The sequence below is a fragment of the Aotus nancymaae genome, unplaced genomic scaffold, assembly GCF_030222135.1.
Source record: "Aotus nancymaae isolate 86718 unplaced genomic scaffold, 86718_ANA_hifiasm-v0.15.2.pri h1tg000019l, whole genome shotgun sequence".
In the NCBI taxonomy this organism is placed as follows: domain Eukaryota; kingdom Metazoa; phylum Chordata; class Mammalia; order Primates; family Aotidae; genus Aotus; species Aotus nancymaae.
Window position 1 is genome coordinate 49,053,837 of NW_026988431.1, and position 19,842 is coordinate 49,073,678.

General features: G+C 39.8%; 1 protein-coding gene across 2 annotated transcripts in view; it reads left to right on the top strand.

The window, feature by feature from the left end:
- Nucleotides 1-849: 849 nt before the first annotated feature.
- KCNAB1 (potassium voltage-gated channel subfamily A regulatory beta subunit 1) overlaps nt 850-19,842 on the top strand; it is a 370,457-nt gene continuing 351,464 nt past the window's right edge. The window contains exon 1 of one of the 2 annotated variants that reach the window (XM_064378850.1): nt 850-1,256. In XM_064378850.1, coding sequence (XP_064234920.1) covers nt 1,015-1,256 — 242 coding nt within the window. In that variant the 5' untranslated portion in view covers nt 850-1,014. The remainder of the gene's footprint in view (nt 1,257-19,842) is intronic. The other variant, XM_012447348.3, reaches the window with a different exon arrangement.

The following is a 19,842-nucleotide window of genomic DNA, read 5'->3' on the forward strand; positions in this document are numbered from 1 at the left end:
TGAAGAGTTCTTTAGATGTTCCAGATATGCCTTTTGTCAGATATGTGGTTTGCAAATATTTTCTCCCAGTCTGTAATTTGTTTTTTTAAATCCCCTTCACGTCGTATTTCATAGAGCAAAAGTTGTTAATGTTGATAAAATCTAATTTATACGTTTTCCTTTTATGGATTGTGCTTTTGGTGTCAAGTGTGATAATTCTTCACTTAGCTCTAGGTTCTGAGGATTTTCTCCTGTTTTTACCTAGCGGTTTTGAGTTGGTTTTTGTTTAAAGACGAGGTTCAGGTCAGTGGCTCATTGATTTTTGTTTGTTGTTGTTTTGCTCTGCTTTGCTTATGGATATCCAGTTGCTCCAGCACCATTTGGCGGAAAGGCTATTCTTGTTCCACAAAATTGCTTTTCACGTTTGTCAAAAACAGCCATATTTGTGTGAACTTTTTGCCTTTTACAAACACCTTGCTGATATTTTTCTATCATTTGACAGCAACATCTGAAAAAGTGTAATGGACCTTTCACCCGAATCAATCATGCCACTAGTATTAAAAATTATTTGATTACAAAATATTTAGTAATTTAGAAAAGTCTCGTTACATACTTGTGAATCATTCCTAAGGCCTTATGGTCCTTATGAAAACACATTTGGCCCAGGTCCCACCAAAATATTTCCTTTTACCTAAATAGAAAGACATGGGAAAAAAATCTCCATATTTTTTTCCCCAGGGCTAATACATAGTTGCTTACATTTGACTCTGAGTACTTTTAAGGGATGGGAAAAGTGATTGGCCACTGACAGGCTCCTTCGTGCACAGGCCTAGGCGGGACACATAACCAACAGCTCTGTCAGGAACTTACGAGCCTGTGCGCCGACAAAAATGATAAGAGAGATCTAAAGAAAACAAGCTAATCCTTTTTTGGAACATCTTGAAGCCAGATAACCCAAGGTATACACAGCAGGATACAGTGCGTCTTAAAGCTAAGCACCGTGCAATTAGCTTTGCTTCCTTGGGTGTTTGAAACATGCATCTGTATAAACCTGCCTGCGCAGACATCCCTAGCCCCAAACTGGGTCTGCCAAAATCCAGTGAATCAGCTTTAAAATGTAGATGGCACCTAGCAGTGACCAAGACTCAGCCTCGGGCAGCCTGTGAACCTGTTAGGCCCAGTGGAGCAGCTGAACAGAAATATCTGGAAAAGTTTTTACGTGTTCATGGAATTTCGTTGCAGGAAACCACCAGAGCAGAGACGGGCATGGCATACAGGTACTGCTGATTGCAAAGACTTCCAACCAGGGCACTGCATTGATGTCAACGGTTGTTATTAAAGAAATAAGGACTGAAATAGCAAGATAAAACCTGTAAGAAAAAGAAAAATGCAGTGAGCCCTCTTCTTGGGTTCCCTTATTATTATTTCTTCCTCCTCCTCCTCCCCCTCCTCCTCCTCCTCTTTCTCTTCCTCTTCTTCTTCCTCCTCCTCCCCTTCACCTTATTCCCCCTCGCCCTTCCTCCTTCCCCTTCCTCCTCCTCCTTCTCCTTCCTTTTCCTTTTCTTCTTCCTCCTCCTCCTCCTCCTCTTCTTCCTGTTCTTTCTTCTTTTGAGCTTTAGGCTTTCTCTTTTCCCCAGAGGGTTACACAAATTATAGTCAAGTTCACCTATGGAAGCTCCTAAGCATGTGCTGCCAGAATTATCTTTGGCTCTAAGTAGGGAGGTGATGTAGCAGGTCGAAATGAAAAACAAGGACTCCATTCTTCTTAAGAGAAAGGGAATTTATAAGTTAAGAGTAGATTTTTTTTTAGTGCTGCCTAGGATTCAAGACTGTTATTTTCTTCTAAACTTGAATCATGTCGTCTGTACTAATGGCTAATAAAATAGTTTAAGTTCTTCTTGAAATGATAGCACTTTTTAATAAATGTAGCCCACGATAAACTACTGGTTGTACACTGAACTTCCAGTACCATTATTTACTTCATGAAAGATTAACAAAAAGGAGAAATTTTTTCCTGATATAGGGTTGGATGTGTAATCTTTATAAGTTGCTCTGCGATGGGAAGAATCTTGCTTTTTCAGAGCAATTATTGCACCTGCATAAGTGCTGCTTTTACTTACGCCTGGAGTTTTAAACAGCCCAGAAGCCGAGTAAAAGCCATTCAGAAAGACAAGGTTACTGAAAACTGTAAAAACAATTTAGCAATTGTAAGAACAGTTGTCCTAGCTCAAATCAAAACTTCTGCACATTGTAAGATTGTTTTTCATGTACAAGATGTCCCCAGGGATTTCATTTTTCCATAATCGGAGGGTCTATTTCAGTGTAGAACTGCTGTTCTAATTTATCAGCTAATTATATTAATAAAGTAATTTGCAATGATGTGGCTTCTCATTGGAGAGCAAAGTATTTTACACAGACTCCTTATGTAACGAAAAGCTTGTGCAGAAAAGAAACGAACTATTCTCAATTTATAAGGAGGACAGGACAGCCTACCATAGCCTGCTTTAGAAGGGGAGCTCACCTTTCATGGTAGCTCATGGAATGAGGAGGGATGGATAAGGAGGAGATGCTGCTTTTTCCTTCCTGAATCTGTCTGTCACAGGAAGGAGCCTGCTTCTCTGTCCCCCCATCTTCTCCCATCTCCATGTTTCCTTGACGCTCAGTGGTGATAGTTATGGTGATGTGAATACAGATCACGTGAAGGGGAAGATAGACTGTTTCACTTTAAAAAAAATCTGTCTCCATGTCTTTGTCATAGGATGGGTGGTATTACCACAAATTGTTACATAAACCTTCAGAGGGCATGCCTTTCTCTCTCAAAAGTCTAGTTTGAGTATTAATTACAGATCTGTGCTGTATGCCAATGTTCAGGTGGAGGTATGTTCTAGGAAAGTGTTTTTCAAAGGATTATGAAATAGAGGAACACTTTCTTCAGGTGAAAGCAAAGCTGCCTCAGCTAAAGGTGGGAGCCTGGAGCCCACCTGCTTGAGGGAAGCATTCATCCCGCAGCCTCTTCTGAGACACTGATGTGGATCCCATATTCCCCATGAGACTGTAGGGTTTGGGAGACTCTTCATAATGCTTTGGTGAGCAAGGCTCTGTTACCGTGGAGATGCCAGATACTGCCTTGGACAAGGGTGTATGCTACCAGATCACACCCTGTAAGAAATGGGACTTAGGAGAATGTTGCTCCTAAATCAGAGTTTGAAGGGAAAAAGCACAATGTAGTTGATCATTAGCCCTAAGAAATAGCCAAGGTTCTAAATTGTGATGAGCTTGTGCTCTGACACATCTTCCCGATGCATTTCTCTGTTACCCACTCCCCAAATGTCCTTAGTACTCTGTATATTCTCCCTTTAAGACACTCACTTATTACCCTTATTTAAGACACTCTCCTTCAAGCATTTGGAAAGGAGTTTTAGGAAAGAGAACCTGGGTTCTCTTGGTTCCTTCCCATCTTAGCTTTAGACCTTCATTTCTTATAATCATAGTTCAGTTTAAAAGAGAAGCTGACTTTCATATTCTTATTTCTGTATTATGATTTTTTCTCCTCAGGAAACAAAGGGTGGGCAGGGCACCATGGCTATGTTAGAAAACAACCTCTGCTAAGCCCCGTCTTTTCGATTTTCCTTTTTCTTGTGAAGTTGAAAGAAAATGAGCTTTGGAGTTAAAAAGACCAGAGTTCAAATTCAAGCTGTGTCTGTTTGAACCATGTGACATTGGGCCAGTCATGACATAGAAATGCCTAATACAGTAGGTGCTCCCTGGGAATGTAGATTTCCTTCCCAGATATTCTGTACTGTCTGTCCATCAGTCTAAGTTGGGGAGGGATTGAAACCCTTTAGGTGAAACATATAAATTGGTAAGAGAATATTCTCAAAAGGAAAAAAAAAGAATAAAACAATCCACAGTAGTTCGCAATCTGTGTAAGTTTCCATGCTGAGCTTTAGAATTCTCAGAGGTCTGGAAGAGCCGGGTAAGCTGTTTTCTCTTCCTAATTTGGTCAGATGCCATTGCAGACTTTAGCCCATTACCAGCTGCTTGGGTCCCTCGATCATCTGTGAGAAAGCATTATGTTGTGTTTCCATGGAGACTTCATTTTATTTCTAACTAAGGTTGACCAGGAGGAGGAAAAAAATAAGTAAATATGCAAACACATGTATCAATTGAAAAGAAGCTGGAGGACATTGAATGTGGTGTAAAAAGTGCCGGGTTGCCATGTAGATCCTTTAGTTGGCTTAGAAATCTCAGTAAAAATAGAAGTTTTAAAATTCATTTTATCAGTGACTATAAATGATTACCCAAGAGGGTCTTCAAGTTACTTCTAAGAGGGTGAAAATTAATTGTCTTTATTATATAGCATTGGACTCTAAGCCAGACAGTAAAAATGAGCCTGAGTCAAGTTTAAAGTACACTGAGGGGTGTTTTATGAGAAAAACACCAAAAATATCTAGACTGAGTTTGGATGTAGCAAATACCTAGCTTTGAAGCAATTTTATAATAATAACATTGGCAGGAGAAACTTAAACAGATGTAAAACAAAGTTCTAATCCAGGGACAACACTTTTCCCGTAAAAGGCTAGATAGCAAATATTTTGGTCTCCAGGGTCGTATCCACCTCTGTTACATCTACTGACCTCTGCTATGTCGGTTGAATGTAGCTGTAGCTATTGATGACATGCAAATGAGTGAGCATAGCCATGTTCCAGTGAAACTTTATTTATGGGCATGGAAATTTGAATTTTAGTCAATTTTTTCATATCACAAATCTTACTTTTTCCTCCAAAGCATTAAAAATGTAAAAGTCATTCTCAGCTTGTGGGCCATGTGAAAACAGGTGGCAGGCTGGGTTTGTTCAGCTAGCTAACCCCTGGTTTAGAAAACAAGGCCTTCAGTTGCACAGGTTAATTATTTACTTGCTTGTATTTATTTATTTTTAAATCTTTTTGTTTCCAGAGGTATTTAAGGAACTCAAATGCATATAATTCCGAAAGATAAAAACAAATTATAAAGAAGATGGAAAAAACGGAGCTCAGAAAGACCAAAAGAGCAGTAAGGGAACAGAGCTCTGGGGGTGAGGGAGCACACTGTGTATGAGCCAATGGGTTGCAAGAAGCAGACCTAGGTTTGGCTCTGTGCCTTCCAGCAGCATTAAATTGTGAAGAGGGAAGTGGAGCCTTTTACAATGTTACAGGGTCCTTGAATTAGAGACAAGCCAGTTGCTTCATAATGGCACACCTCCTCCTGATCTGGAGATGAGAGAGAAGTTCCTTCTGAGGTTCTTCTTTGTGTAATGAATAATATCCTTGCAATATCCTTATAGCAAACACACCAGTAAGGTTCCTAGAGGATCTTTCCTGTGGAGCCCCTAATATTACTATCACATCAAATAATAACTCAGTAGAGACAAGTAGATGCATAATGGGAAAAAGTGACATTGGTTAAATAGAAACCACATTGGCCACTTTGGGCCATGCTCTAAGAATTTTGCAATAACGATAACAGATTTCTTTTTCGTTTTTTTCTTTTTTTAAAGAATGACAGGGCTTGTCCAGGTTTATGGAATGAAGCAATTGTTTATGGAAAAATAAGTGTTATTTGCTAATCAAGGATGAAATTTTCTGTAGCCTTGAGCTGATGGTGGGGAGAAGACAATAAAAGAAGAAAGGGAAAATTAGGAAAAGTCTTAGAATTCTTAACACGGGATCGGCCTCAGGGATAATCTACTCCAATTTCTGGTCTTACAGCTGAAGAAAATTGAGGTTCAGAGATGTTGAGTATCTAGCCTGAAGTTGTACTTCCAGCTAGCAACAAAGCTAGGACTGAACCTCTTTCCCTTGGGTCCCTGTCTAGTGCTTTCTCCATGCTCTCCATATTTATTCCCAGCTCCCCAACCTCCAACCCACCATGTGCCAAGACACACACACACACGCACGCATGCACACGCACACAGCATCCTGGAGATACTGCAGATCCAGCCATGTTCACCATCCTGCTGTGTCTACTTTTCCAGGATCCCCTGTTGTTGCTGTGCTCTGTGACCTGCTCAGTCCTGCTTCTTTGCATGCTGACCCTCCACCCTCTACCAGAATCACTGAATCTCTACTCATCATTACTTCCTCTACCTGGAATATTACACATCCTAGGTAACTCCAACCCACAGGCTCTCCTTTTGCCTCCACAGCATAGACCACCAGTCTTTTCTCCATATAGGAGAGTTAGTTATTTCTGTGTATGTGTATCTTGTTGTCAAAATTGTGCATTGTGACCTTGAGGATGAGGACTAAAACTTATAATATTTTATGCTTCTTCAACGCCTTTGCACTTAGAAAGTGCTGGATATCTACGTGTTGCTTAATTGAGGTGCATTCGTTCAGAAGTTGGGAAGGAGAAAAAACAAAGAGCAAGTTGGAACTTTCCTTTTCCTTACTGATAGTGCTCTAGCCCCATCTTTTCTCCTGTATCTTAGATACAATATGTTACTTAATCTTGTTAAGCCTCAGCTTCCCTATCTGTAAAATGGGCCTAATTTAACTTATTTCACAATGGCATTGTAAGAAATCCATAAAGTCACGTATGTGAAAGTGCTTAGCTCATTGACTGCTAGAGTGGGAACATAAGTGCTCCCTTGCTCCCATCTCTCTCTCTTTTTTTTTGAGACAGAGTCTAGCTCTGTCTCCAGGCAAGAGTGCAGTGGCATGATCTTAGGTCGCTGCAACCTCTGCCTCCTAGGTTCAAGAGATTCTCCTGCCTCAGCCTCCTGAGTAGCTGGGACTACAGGCGTGTCCACCATGCCCAGCTAATTTTTTTGTATTTTTAGTAGAGATAGGGTTTCACCATGTTGGCCAGGATGGTCTCCGTCTCTTGACCTCATGATCCACCCACATTGGCCTCCCTAAGTGCTGGGATAACAGGCATGAGCCACCGCACCTGGCTTTCCAATCTCCTTTTAAATCAATCCTAGGAATCTATCACTTAGTCATCTTTAGCATTTCCAAAAAGAAGTGTGTGTCTATCTAAAAAGGATAGAGGGACAGAAAATAAACACCTAAAATTGACTATTGTACAATTCTGAACATATCACCTTCCTTTCCTCATTTGCTTTTTCAGCTTTTTTTTTTCTTTTCCTTTCCTATTAGGATCTACTGAGAAAGTGCTTGTTTTTCTTTCTTTTTATCTCACACATTATCTCACACATTAAATTTGATCAGATTGGCCTCAGGAAATGTTGGGATAAATAACTCTTCAAATGATATAATATGAAGGTATCTTTTATCAACCACTGTGTTTCTAGTGCCTAGCATTGTGCCTAGAACAAAAATATTTGAGCCAGAATGAAATTAAAAGGACTGAAACTTCCAGCAGCTTTCAGTGTCTCTCCCGTCAGCTTGCCCCAGTGTCCAAAGATCTCCCTAGACTGGAGACATCAGTTCTCAGAGACTTCTGTAAAACGGAAGTGTGCTTGCTGAGAGGTAACCACACTAATCTAAGCTACTAGATGGCAGACTAAGAAGGAAACAGAACATAGTCGAGGCCTGACCTAAAACAAGAGAAAGGGGCTGGACGCAGTGGCTCACACCTGTAATCCCAGCACTTTGGGAGGCCAAGGCGGACAGATCATGAGGTCAGGAGTTCAAGACCAGCCTGGCCAGCATGGTGAAAACCTGTCTCTACTAAAAATACAAAAATTAGCCAGCCATGTTGACATGTGCCTGTAGTCCCAGCTACTTGGGAGGCTGAGGCAGGAGAATTACTTGAACCCAGCAGATAGAGGTTGCAGTGAGTGGGGACTGCACCACTGCATTCCAGCCTGGGTGACAGAACAAGAGAAAAAAAGAGAAAGTAGGAAGGAAGCTTCTAGGCTAGATCAACAGAAAAGCTCAAGTATCAGAGCATGGTGCATTGCTATGAACTATCCATAGAAGCAGGAGGGATGGAATTGAAAAAAAGGGGAAGGAAAACCAGAGGAAAACCTCACTCAGCTACCAGCTTTTCTCAGAGATGTCAGGGCAGAGAATTTGAAGGCATAACTGAGAGTTTTCATTGATCTTACATGAAAACTCCAAAGATAAGTAGAAACAATCTTTTACCTGAACTCCTCTCTGTGGGTTCTGTCACAGTGCAAACATGATGTCCTAGCAGGAGGATTTGAAGACAAGCTTCCTTCCTCCCTCCTCTTACCCTCTGCTTCCTTATCTACAAAATGAAGCTGAAAAACCCTACTTCATGGGGTAATGTTATCCATTCAAAGAGGTATATAGTGGACACCCAGGAAAGATTATCCCTCTTGCCCTTTCTCCTTTTCATAGTATTACAGGGTTGACATACATGGAAGTTGAAAATTACATTTGTTCCTAAATTGCACTCACTGTCATCCTTCCACGAGCCCCCCAAGCCTCACCCAAAACATCCTTTCGCGGTGGCTCACGCCTATAATCCCAGCACTTTGGGAGGCCGAGGCGGGTGGATCACAAGGTCAAGAAATCGAGACTATCCTGGTCAACATGGTGAAACGCCATCTCTACTAAAAATACAAAAATTAGGTGGGCATGGTGGCACATGCCTGTAGTCCCAGCTACTCGGGAGGCTGAGGCAGGAGAATTACTTGAACCCGGGAGGTGGAGGTTGCGGTGAGCCAAGATCGCGCCATTGCACTCCAGCCTGGGCAACAAGAGCGAAACTCTGTCTCAAAAAACAAACAACAAAATAAAACAAAACACCCTTTCATCATGTGTTCTTGTGACCTGCCTTTTTCATGAGATGCGTGGCACACTCAGAACTGCTTGAAAAGTATTAATAGCTAGGGTAGTGACTGAAAACTCAATAACCTAGAAAAATGCTACCCGTGCAGGGGGTTGTATTAAAAAATGTCTACATGATTTATTTTAGATGACCTAATTTTGGTAAGTCTCCGGGCCTGTGCTAATTTGCTCTGAGCCCTCTGGCTGTTTTTCTCCTGGCATCAATATTTCTGTAGGAAAGTAGAGGACACCAAGATGGCTTGGGCTCAGGACATGTGTGATTACTTGAAACCTGAATAGGCTGCTGGTGAAGGGCCGAGGTGGCATAGTGAAAGGGGCTTATTCAAAATGAACAGAATGTGTTATTTCCTATTGAATGGAACAGAAGTTCTAAAATAAGTATGTTTTGAAAATGTCAGTTTAGATAGAAATGCTTAGAATTTAAGCAAGAGTGAGAGATGAATGCTGCTTGGGGTTGAAATATTGTTTTGGGGGGCAGACATTTAATCTGTTTCGAAATTTCCACTTGGAATTTTTCAATCAAAAGTTGCTTTGTTTATGCAGCATGATGAAAATACTGGAAATTCAGGGCTTGAGAACAATACTGGGTTACAAGGGATCCATGCTTTCTCATATAGAAGTTGTTGACACTGTTCATCTGGGAAAAAAAGTGAGTTTTTTGAAATCTGATTTTCCTAACCGAAGAGCAGCTATAGGCCAAAGATGTTTTCATCCAAGAGAAAAACTGTTCGTGAATATCCCTACAGTGCCTGTGAGTGCCACTAGGATGTGCTGTTTCATAAAGAAAAGGAAGCTCGTCTGTTCCCTAAAACACTACTGGCAGAAAACTTTATTCACACAATCCTAGACTCGAACTTAAATTTGAATCTATGTATTTACCCTGATGGGAACAATATTCCTAAGGTTCTGAGAAGCCTTAATCCCATAGCAAGGCTGTGTTACTAAAACGTAACACAGTTAGATACTTTATAGAGGAAATTTTCTATGTCTAGGAGTTTTCTAGCATAGGGGGTTCTGAGCTACACCACAGACCTCTGGGCATGGCTGGGGAAGAAAAGAAAAGTAGATATCTCATCCCCTACCATCTTTCAGAGAATATCCTGTTGTTGTCTGTCCCATCTCAGGTGCAGGCACCTGTTACACATTTAAGATGGAACAGACATAGTGAATTTGGAATGTGTGTGCTAAATCTGGACTGCACAGGAGAAGGCCATATCAAAGCCTGTCAGTATTCTCAGAACCAGGGTCTTGCAGGTCTGGCTCACCACCACGTTAGGAGATGGCCCTCCTCTATATCCACTGTTTGTGTTCACTTATCACGTGTCACCTCTCCACACATAGAGTGTCTGCCTCCCATCCAGTGATTCCTCTTCCTCTCCTTAGTTAGTTACCAAGTGATTCTCCCTAAGTGTTAAAATATAGATACTTTCCAATGGAATGTCTGCAAAATATGTCATCCAAAGAAATGAATCCCTAATGGTGGGAGTACAGGTAGTAAAGGAGTTATTTTTAGACAAACTGTCTAGTTCTTGAGGCCAGAACTATTTTAAAATTTTTATCTGAAAATAATTTCAAACATAAGGAAAAGTTGCAAAAATAATATAAAGAACGTATCTGGGCTATTTATTCCTTAACATATTGTTAACATTTTGCCCCATTTGTTTTAACTTTTGTTCATCTTCTCACATCCTCACTCTTTGCAACCCACCTCCCTATTTATTTTTCCAAGCTTTTTGAAACTAAGCTGCACACATCATGGCTAACTAAGCTGCACACAGTGGGCTAGATGAAATATTTTTAAACAATGGATTTTTGACCCAATTATCTTTAGTCATTTTCTCTTCCATGATATTCCTCTTCATTTGCTAAGGCGGACGAGATAGAAGCTCTGACAATCGTAGAGTGTGGGTGTAAAATGTGCAACTCAAGTATCTAAGCTCTCCGTTTAGCAACTGAAGCGTTTGCAACAGCTCAGTGATTCACCTGCTTTTGGAATTTTACGGCATTATAACTCAGTGCATAGTGACAATATATGCATCTAGAAGCTGGTTATGGTTTCAAAAAAGAGCTATGATTACTTCCAGAGATGACTTTTTTATAAGATGGGCACCTTTGTACATAACGTCCCAAAAGGTTAAACTCTTGTTGTAACTTCTTTGTAACATTCCTTGTTAGCATCTTCTTCCTTTACCTCTATTTTTCCTTTTGGCACACTTATATGTTTATTTCTGTATTGTCTGTCTCTCTCACTAGAATGTGAATTCCAAAAAAGCAGGGATTTTATCTGTATAGTTAATTACTGCATTCCCAAAATCTGACATCTAGCATAGAACTCAATAAATATTTGCTGAATAAATTATTAGGCAGGAGTCTCACAAATAAACCTTCAATGTTCCCTGGAGGACAAGCTGCTGGATATCAGGCACAAAGCACCACTTCACCAGGATCCATAGTCTCCCTGCCACTCACTTCCTTTCTCTCTTTACCAAAAACCCAAGGTGTCCTAGTTTGAGATAGCGGTACTTGAAGAAAGCATTGTTCTTACAGGAAATAGGTCCTTAAATCTTGGATTTTAAGATGCTTTGAGGTGACCATATCATACTCATAATGGGATAGCCCACTGTATGTTTGTTTCTCCTGAGATATCCATCTTGTTTCACCTTAATTTGCTCATTTACTTCAATCATTCATTAAGTTTGTGATGGCTAATTTTGTGTCAGTTTGACTGGGCCACAGAGTGCCCAGACATTTGGTCAACCATTATTCTGGGTGTGGCTGTGAAGGTGTTTTTGCATGAAATTAACATTGAAATTGGTGGACTGAGTAAAGCAAACTGCCCTCCCCACTGTGAATGGGGGTCATCTAGTCATTTGAAGTTGAGCAAAAATGCTGACCTCTCATGAGTAGGAGAGAAATCCTTCTGCCTGATTGTTGGATCTGGGACATCAGTCTATTTCTCCTTTCAGACTTGAACTGAAACATCAGCTCTTCTTGAGTCTTGAGCCTGCTGGCTTTTGGACCCAAACTTACACCATTGACCCTCCTGATTCTCAGGCCTTCAGATTTGGACCAGAATTATACTATTGGTTCTCTTGCAGATCCAGCCTGCCAGCTGCAGATCTTGGGACTTCTCAGCCTTCACAGTTGCATGAGCTAGTTCCTTATAATCAGTCAGTCAATTGATCAATTAGTCAATCCCTATCTATCCATTTATCTGTCAGTTTATCCATCTTCTGTTAGTTGTGTTTATCTGGAAAACTCTAAGTAATATAGATTTCTCATTGTACTTTCCTTCAAAAGGTTCTCTGTGGTGTCACTGCCCAGCCCTATTCATAGTGGAGCCTTGAGTTACCTTGACCAGAATGAGACACTCATTGCTTTCATTCAGAGTGTATTCTGGTTTCCACTTAGAGGTGTTGCTTTTGGAGGGAGGTTTAGCTGATTACAGCCTGACTAAGATCACTAGAAGTAGTGCAGATGTCTAACACACTCATATTACAAAGCTACGGGCCTCTCCTTCTCCACCCCTCTCCTCACCAGCTCTTCTTTCCCTTCCTACCTGTTGTCCCTCAGTCCCACTGCCAAGTCCTCTCTAAGTTTACTTTTTTCCTCATTCTACATTTCCATCTTATTACAGGAGGGGTCATCATCTCATTATAGCAGCCAGGTGTCGACTTCCAAACTATGGGGGACAAGTGTGGAGAGTTAGTTTACCTGTTGGGATTCCTAGCTGACTCATCCTCCTTGATAAATGCACCAGAGGATTTTCTCTCTATTCGGTAGTTGTGGATGAGTGTGGGTTCTGGTTAGACTTCTTGTTCTTGGTATAGATCAGACTTTCCCATCAACTATCTGGCCCGAAACATTTTTTTGCTGGTAATTAATAGTTGCAGGCTGGATCTTGGTGGTATCATCATCTCCATGGGTTTTCTTACTTAAGTCTGCCCTTCTCTACCACTTTGGCAAGACTGTGACCCATGTGACTCAGCAAAGGTGGTCAGTGCTGCTGGGACTGGGCAGTGGCAGTGGAAGGGTCATGCCTTTCCACTTCAGGGGGTTGGTTACCTGCAGGAGCCTGGGTGAGACTCATTACAGTGGACAGAATCCAGCTATCTTCTTTCTGCCCCCTCTTCACAAGTACCTCTCCAAGGGCCTTCCATTTCTGACCTAATATTCACCACTTCTTGGGTTCTGGATCCCGTAGGGGTTAAATATTTTCCCTAATATGTCTTATGACTGTCTCATTTAAATTGTTGGGTAATCCAAAACACGTTCTTATACAAGATGGAAAAGCAGATTCATATAGCCAAATTTACTAATGCATATTATATGACACATTGGTGACACTCTTTTTATAAAACTATTTTGTATGACCACTAGTCAAGCCTTGCTGTTTTTGGTACAGTATCTATTTTTCACTGAACCGTCTACCTATTCCCCCATCCCCACCACTGCATACACAGATTCATACAACAACTCTCCATTGAGTGCTCACCTGGATTTATGCACAATTCCAGGCATTGGAGATATAGCTGTGAACACCTAGGCTAAGTTCTCTGCTTTTTTAAGGATTTAATTCTAGTGGAAATATGCCAGTTAATAAACAAAAATAAATAAATAAAATATATAATACTTCAGAAGGATAAATTATCTGGAGAAACACAAAATACAGAAGAAGGATGAGTATGTGTGTCAGGGAGCAGTTGCAATTTTAAATAATATAGCCAAGGAGGGCCTCACTGAGAAGGCAGCATTTGAATATGTACCTGAAAGAGGTGAAAATTACAATCATTGAAGTTTCTGGGGAAAGAGTATTATAGACAGAGGGAACAGTATGCGCAAAAGCCCAGTGTGAAAGTCTGCAGAAAGAAACAAAAACAACCAATGTGTCAAGAGCAGAGTGAATGAATGGTAGAATACTAAGAAATGATGTCAAGAAGGTAAAGGGGAGAATTACAAGTTCAGGAGATCCTCAAGAAACTCTCAGGTTCAGTGATTCACTAGAAGGACTCACAGAACTCAGCAAAACCATTATGCTGATGACTGTGGTTTATTACAGCAAAAAGATACAGATTAAAATTAGCATAAGGAAGAGGTACCCTAGGGTTGGGTCCAGAAGACCTCCTCTCCCAGTGGAGTTGTGTGGATAGTGCTTATTTCTCTCAGAAAGAATATATGACAATATGTGTAGTGTACTGCCAAGTGGGAAGCTTACCTGAACTTTGGTGTCCCTAGTTTTAAATTGGGTTTGGCCATGTAGACACAGCTGACTACCTATGTGTCTGACATTAGCCTCTGGCCCCTCTGGAGCTCAGGCTGATACAATGTGGCCCAAGACTCCCACCATAAATTAAATACTTAGCATAGAGCATCTTGTAGGGCCAAAGGCCCCCAGATAAACAAAGACATTTTTATTGGGTAGGGCATTCCAAGGGCTTAGAGGTTAACTCCCAGGAGTTGGGGGCAAGGAGCTAGATTTTTCTTTGGGCAAGATTAATTCTTTATTGCACAATAGCCACATTGTACAAGAATGTGTAGGCCATTCTAAATGTGTTGGCTTCTCATCTGAGTAAGATGAATGCTTTTGTGAATACTGATCAAGGGAGTGACATGATTTGAATTTTTTTTTTAAAGGATTGTCTGAATGCTAAGTTGGAAAATAGGCTGAAAAGTAGAAGTAGGGTTACTGATTAGGAAGTTACCATAATTTGTCAGGAAAGAGATAATGACAGCTTAAACCAGAATGGAAATGGTGAGAAGTAGTTGCATTCTGAATCTATTATAAGAGTAGCATCAGGAGGATTTGAAAAAAATAAATATGATATGCAATAAAAGAGATAATCAAAGATGACTTTAAGCTTCTCAGCCCAGGCAATTGGGACCATCAATTTGCACTTAAAGGAGATTAGGAAGATTGCAGAGGAGTGGATCTGGTGGGAAGAAGAGTAGAAACTCAGTTTTTAGACAGGTTGGGTCTAAATGCCTGTTGGAGAACAAAGGGAAAGTGTCAAGTTGATAAGAATTTGAAGTTCATGGGAGTGGTATGGACTGGAGATTTACACTCAAAATATAAAGATATATCTTGGAGTCATCAGTCTGCTGTAAGAACATAAAGCCATGAGATAAGCAAGTGAGTGTAGAGAGAGATGATTTAAAAAAATGCTCCAGGACTACAGCCTAGGCTCTCCAATGTGAGGAGGTAGGAGAGATGAAGAGGAACCAGCAAAGGAGACTGAGAGTGAGCGTGCAGAAAGGCAGGAGAGAAACGAGAGTGGGGTGTCAGCATCAAACAAAAGCGGGAAAGATCAACTATGTTCAGTACTACTGCAAGATTGGGAAAGGTGAGGATTGAGAGAGATCACTGGGTGTAGGAACATGGAGGCCACCATTTACAAGAGCAGAGAGAAAAAAGTATCTTACTTTATACACAGCACCATCCTTGACAAGAGAAAGCAAAGACCCATATATGCATGTGGGAAGATTTTAAAATTTAATTCTTAACTCCTACTTAATAGAACTCTGGCTACCATCCTTTGAGCAGCATCTCTGAATTTCCTCCTACTTATGAACATATAGAAAAAATGATAAGAAATTAGCCCTACCTATGAGCAGAATACAGAAAGGTTTTCCACAAATGATAATGCTTATACAGCTGGATTATTAAATATAATACTCATAAGTTATCTATGTTTGTCTCATGAAACAGCATCTCTGCTCCCTGGTTGAGAGTAGAAAGATATTGTGCTCTTATTCTACTGTATGTTTTAAACTATAGTGCTCCCTTTGTTTTGACAACTGGAGATTTCTTTTTTTAGGTTATAAACTTGCATTTAAATTAATTTTGTTACATTTTATTCAGCAATTCTATTTGCTTGAGGTGTGTATGTGTGTGTGTATGTGTACGTGTATGTGTGTATAGAATGTTCCACATTCAGTTAAATCACTTATATTGACCCACAGTTCAATTCTTCAATCAAAATACATGGATATTATGCTTAACAATCAAAATGGATATGATTAAACTGTAAAAGTCAAAACAACAAGAACGGGATGAAAAACACACAAACATTAGCAGTTGTTATTTTTAGACATTAGAAAGGTGGATGCTATTTTCCCTCTCCTCTGTTTCAAATGCATGTGTATTGCTATAATAAAAGGGCCAAAAATTGTAATTAAAATAAAATTTAACATTAATTCTATTAGATTTTAAGAATTTAAGATAAATGGTTTTGAAGTTCTTTTTGAGATGAGGTGAGATACTTCAGATCTAAAACTGAAACAAGTATTGGGATTCATTAGTCACATCTCTACTGAGGTTTACATATAAATATTCTTATAATGAAATTAACCAGGAGAAAAATTTGGGCTCTCATGTAAACAAGACACTGAAATGCATTCTATCCAAGTGCTTCTATTTTACAGATAACATTGGATCATATAGACTCTTTTTATCAGTTATTATATATATTTTTGCAAGTAACAGAAAATCTAATACAGACTGACTTATATAATAAAGGAAACTTATTGACTTACCCAACTGAAAAGTCCAGAGGTAGCAAAAAATTTCAGATTTAAGATGCAAACAATGTGGACAGGACTTTGTTTCTTTCTCTCTGCATCTGTGGACTTTCTTTCTTGATAATGGCTTCACTCTCAGCTCCACGTGGTGGGTCTCTGGCAGCTTCAAGCCTTCCTCTCATCTGCAATGTGGCGTGTGGCTGACAAAGGCTCTCAGGGTTACACCCCACCTCATTCACTCCCAGAAAAAAAAAAGGAAAGGCACCTGTCATTTCCCAGAAGCTCTGGCTTATGATCCTTTAGTTTTGATTGGCTTCATTGTTCATCTCTGAACCACTGACCTTATCTGGGAGATGAGAGAAGCTGAATGACTTCTGTAGCTTCTGTGCTCAACCCCTCCTAAACTGCCTGAGATTGAAGACTCAGAATGCTCTTGAGGGGAGAAGAGGGGAGTAGTTTATGGTAAGGCAACCTACATATGTCCACTGCACTTTCTAATGATTGAGTCTGGAGGGCACGGATGTATGATGAGCTAGTGTGGTGGTAAACTCATGGTAGTAAAGATTCCAGGTGGCCAATCATCTGGAAATTGGGAATGACACTTTTTTACTGCTACCTAGCTGCATGTTGTCTCTATTTCTGTAGCATTGGGTCTTGTTCTTAGCTCTCTTCTTGTTCTAAAACTCTGACTTCTTAGGGGTAGGGTAAAATTTTCCTTTATTAGTCTATGTCCCAAGTGGTTCGTGCTGCTTAATCATACGACTAAAATGAGCAGAAATCTTACCTAACTAAAACTAAGGAAAGAAACTGGTTTTAAGTGATATTTAATTTACATTGGAAAGTAATGCATTTTTAATAAGGAGCACATTAAAAACTCATAAAGTATTTTATTTATAAGGTGGTTAGCCTCCCCTTGCCCATTGTCCCAATAAATACAGTTAAGTTCTATCAATTCTTCAGTAAGTACAATTATACAAGTGCCACATTTCATTTTGCATTTGATTATAGCAGTGGCCCTTCTGCATATATTCTTTCATGCAAAGACTAAGCGCACAGAATTTTAGAATCTTAGAAGATATTAGGGATAATTTTGATTACCCCATCCCACTAACTAATTTTACAAATAAGTTTTCTGAGGCTTGAAGAAGTTAAGCAACCTGCTAATACTCACATAGAAGGTATGCTACTCTAGTTAAGAGTTTAATCAGAGGCTTTTGATCCACCAGTTTTCTCTTTGCACAATAGAATTGTTCAAATCAACAAGATTCACTGAGCACCAGCTGTGCCCTGGGCAATATCACTGAATTCACAACAGTTAAAGACAAAGTTCCTTCTCTAAAGAAATTCTAAGAGCAGTCCAGTAGAAGAAAGAGCCATGACACCCAGATAGTTAGAGTCTGGCATAATATGTATAATATTTCTTTTAAAAACACAGTCATAACATAGTAGAGCAAGTGATGAATGCTTTCTTGATAGTCAGGGATGACTTCTTAGAGGCAGAAAATTATGCACTGGGTTTTGAAGGATGAATAAGAGTTTAACAAGTGGCCCAAGACTAGAAGAGAATTTGATGTAGAGGAAACAGCATGTTGGAAGGCCCAAGAGGTAGGAACCAAGGTGATGGCAATAAGCACAAGTTTTAAGACAGGCAGATCTGGACTAAATGCTCAAGTTTTGCTTGGTGAGTGACTATATAACTTATGTATCCTTTCTTAACACTGACTTGTTTGTATCAGAAGTAGAAATAACAATACCTATCCCATAGGGTTTGGAGATGATTAAATAATATAAAAACTATAAAACACGTAAAATAATAGGAGTTCAGGAGCAGATAGCCACTCTTCTCCATCTTCTCCTCCTCTTCCTCTTTCTCCTTGCTCTCATCCCACCCTCCAACCCTTTTGGCGAGGAGAGTGTTAGAAGATGAGGTTAAGAGGCAGGAAAGAAAGAGATCAGTGGAGGTCTTAGAAACTGGCCATGAAAAATTCTTGGGTAAGAGGTGACAAGATCACATTGCCAGCCAAAAAAGGTATTTCTGGAAGAGCCGTGCATAAGAAACTGATAGGAAGTGATTTGAATAATCTAGGTGAGAGAGCTTGAAGACATGAGTAATAAGGGGAGAGAAGGATGGATCGAGAAATATTGGGGAAGTTAAATTAGCAGGATGTGTTCTTGCATAGCTTTGTTCACTGCATTCTGGTTTTCATTTTCACACATACATTAAGAGGTTGTCTAGAAGGGAAAATGCTCATTGATCTAATTAGGCCCGGAGGTAGTCACTGTGGCATGAAGGAAGGAGGCGGAAGGGCAGAACTCTGCAGCAGCTGTAGCTGCTTTTGGCTCTTGTGTCTTTAAAATGCTTCTACAGAATCGCTTAAATCATCCTCTTATTCTCATTCACATGAAAGGAAATCTCAGAGAGAGCCCTTGAACTAGAAAATCTTTCTTTTCTTTTCTGACTTTAAAGCAACTTCTTAAACCACTACATTTCTGAGGCAATTATCTCTTCACTACAATTTATTAACTGAGAGTAACCTCAAATACTTTACTTTTAAGCAGCTCAAAACTTTCCTCCAAGGCTGGCTGTGTCTGCCCTTTAAAGGCATTGAAGGGCCCAGTAGGGGTAGGCCTGGCCCTGGGGGTGCTCACCAAACCCTGTGGATCTGCATTACCTCCCTCACCTCCGTCATTCGGCGTGCACTTCCTTTTAAAAATCCTGTGGTCTTTACCACACATGTTTGTTTTTCCTGTTTCACAATGGTTTTAATGATCCTTTTACTGATGACTTAACTGAAAGATAGAATAATTTGTTCACACACACCCATCATTCCCATCCAGCCTCCAACCCTCCAGAGGACTGATGTCAAGAAAAAGAATGTAGTTGCCTGACATTTGTGATAGGCTCAGGTAACAGGGAGTTTTTCCTCACCCCTCCTCACTCCATTTCATGCTGATTTTGGATCTAACTAGTAATTCAGTTTTGTCCGTGTTTTCTTTTTGAATATAAATAACCGTCTATATATTTTAAAAGTATTTTAATTCTACCCACATATGGGTTTCTGCATAATCTGTGAAGGCTGGTCCACATAAGCAAAGTATCGTGACTTTATGCTTTACGTAAAATAACTGTTGCTGACTTATCTACAAAATACTTAACATATGTGAGCTCAGATGAAAATGAATGAAGAATTATTGATAAGGTATTTTAATTTTTATCCATAATAGTATGTTTTGCTTATGTTAAAAAAAACCCAAAGCGAAAACTACTCACATAACAATCTTAAATATGACATGGTTTTGAATTTTTTTGGTCTAGATATTGAAAACATTCTAAGAATTCATAAGACTTTAGAATAAACATTTAGAACACTGTGCGTGGGATGCCTGATTTTTAGGATTAGACACATAACAGCCTTTGAAAAACTCACATCTGAAGTGCTTTCATACTTGAAATCATAGACTGACTTTCTAAACATTGCCTATGGCCAAATTTAATAGAAAGCATATTTAGAACATATACTGGATTTTTTTAAATTTTTAGCAAGGAAGACAGAGAAAATGGCAGCAATATTATTATACCTGT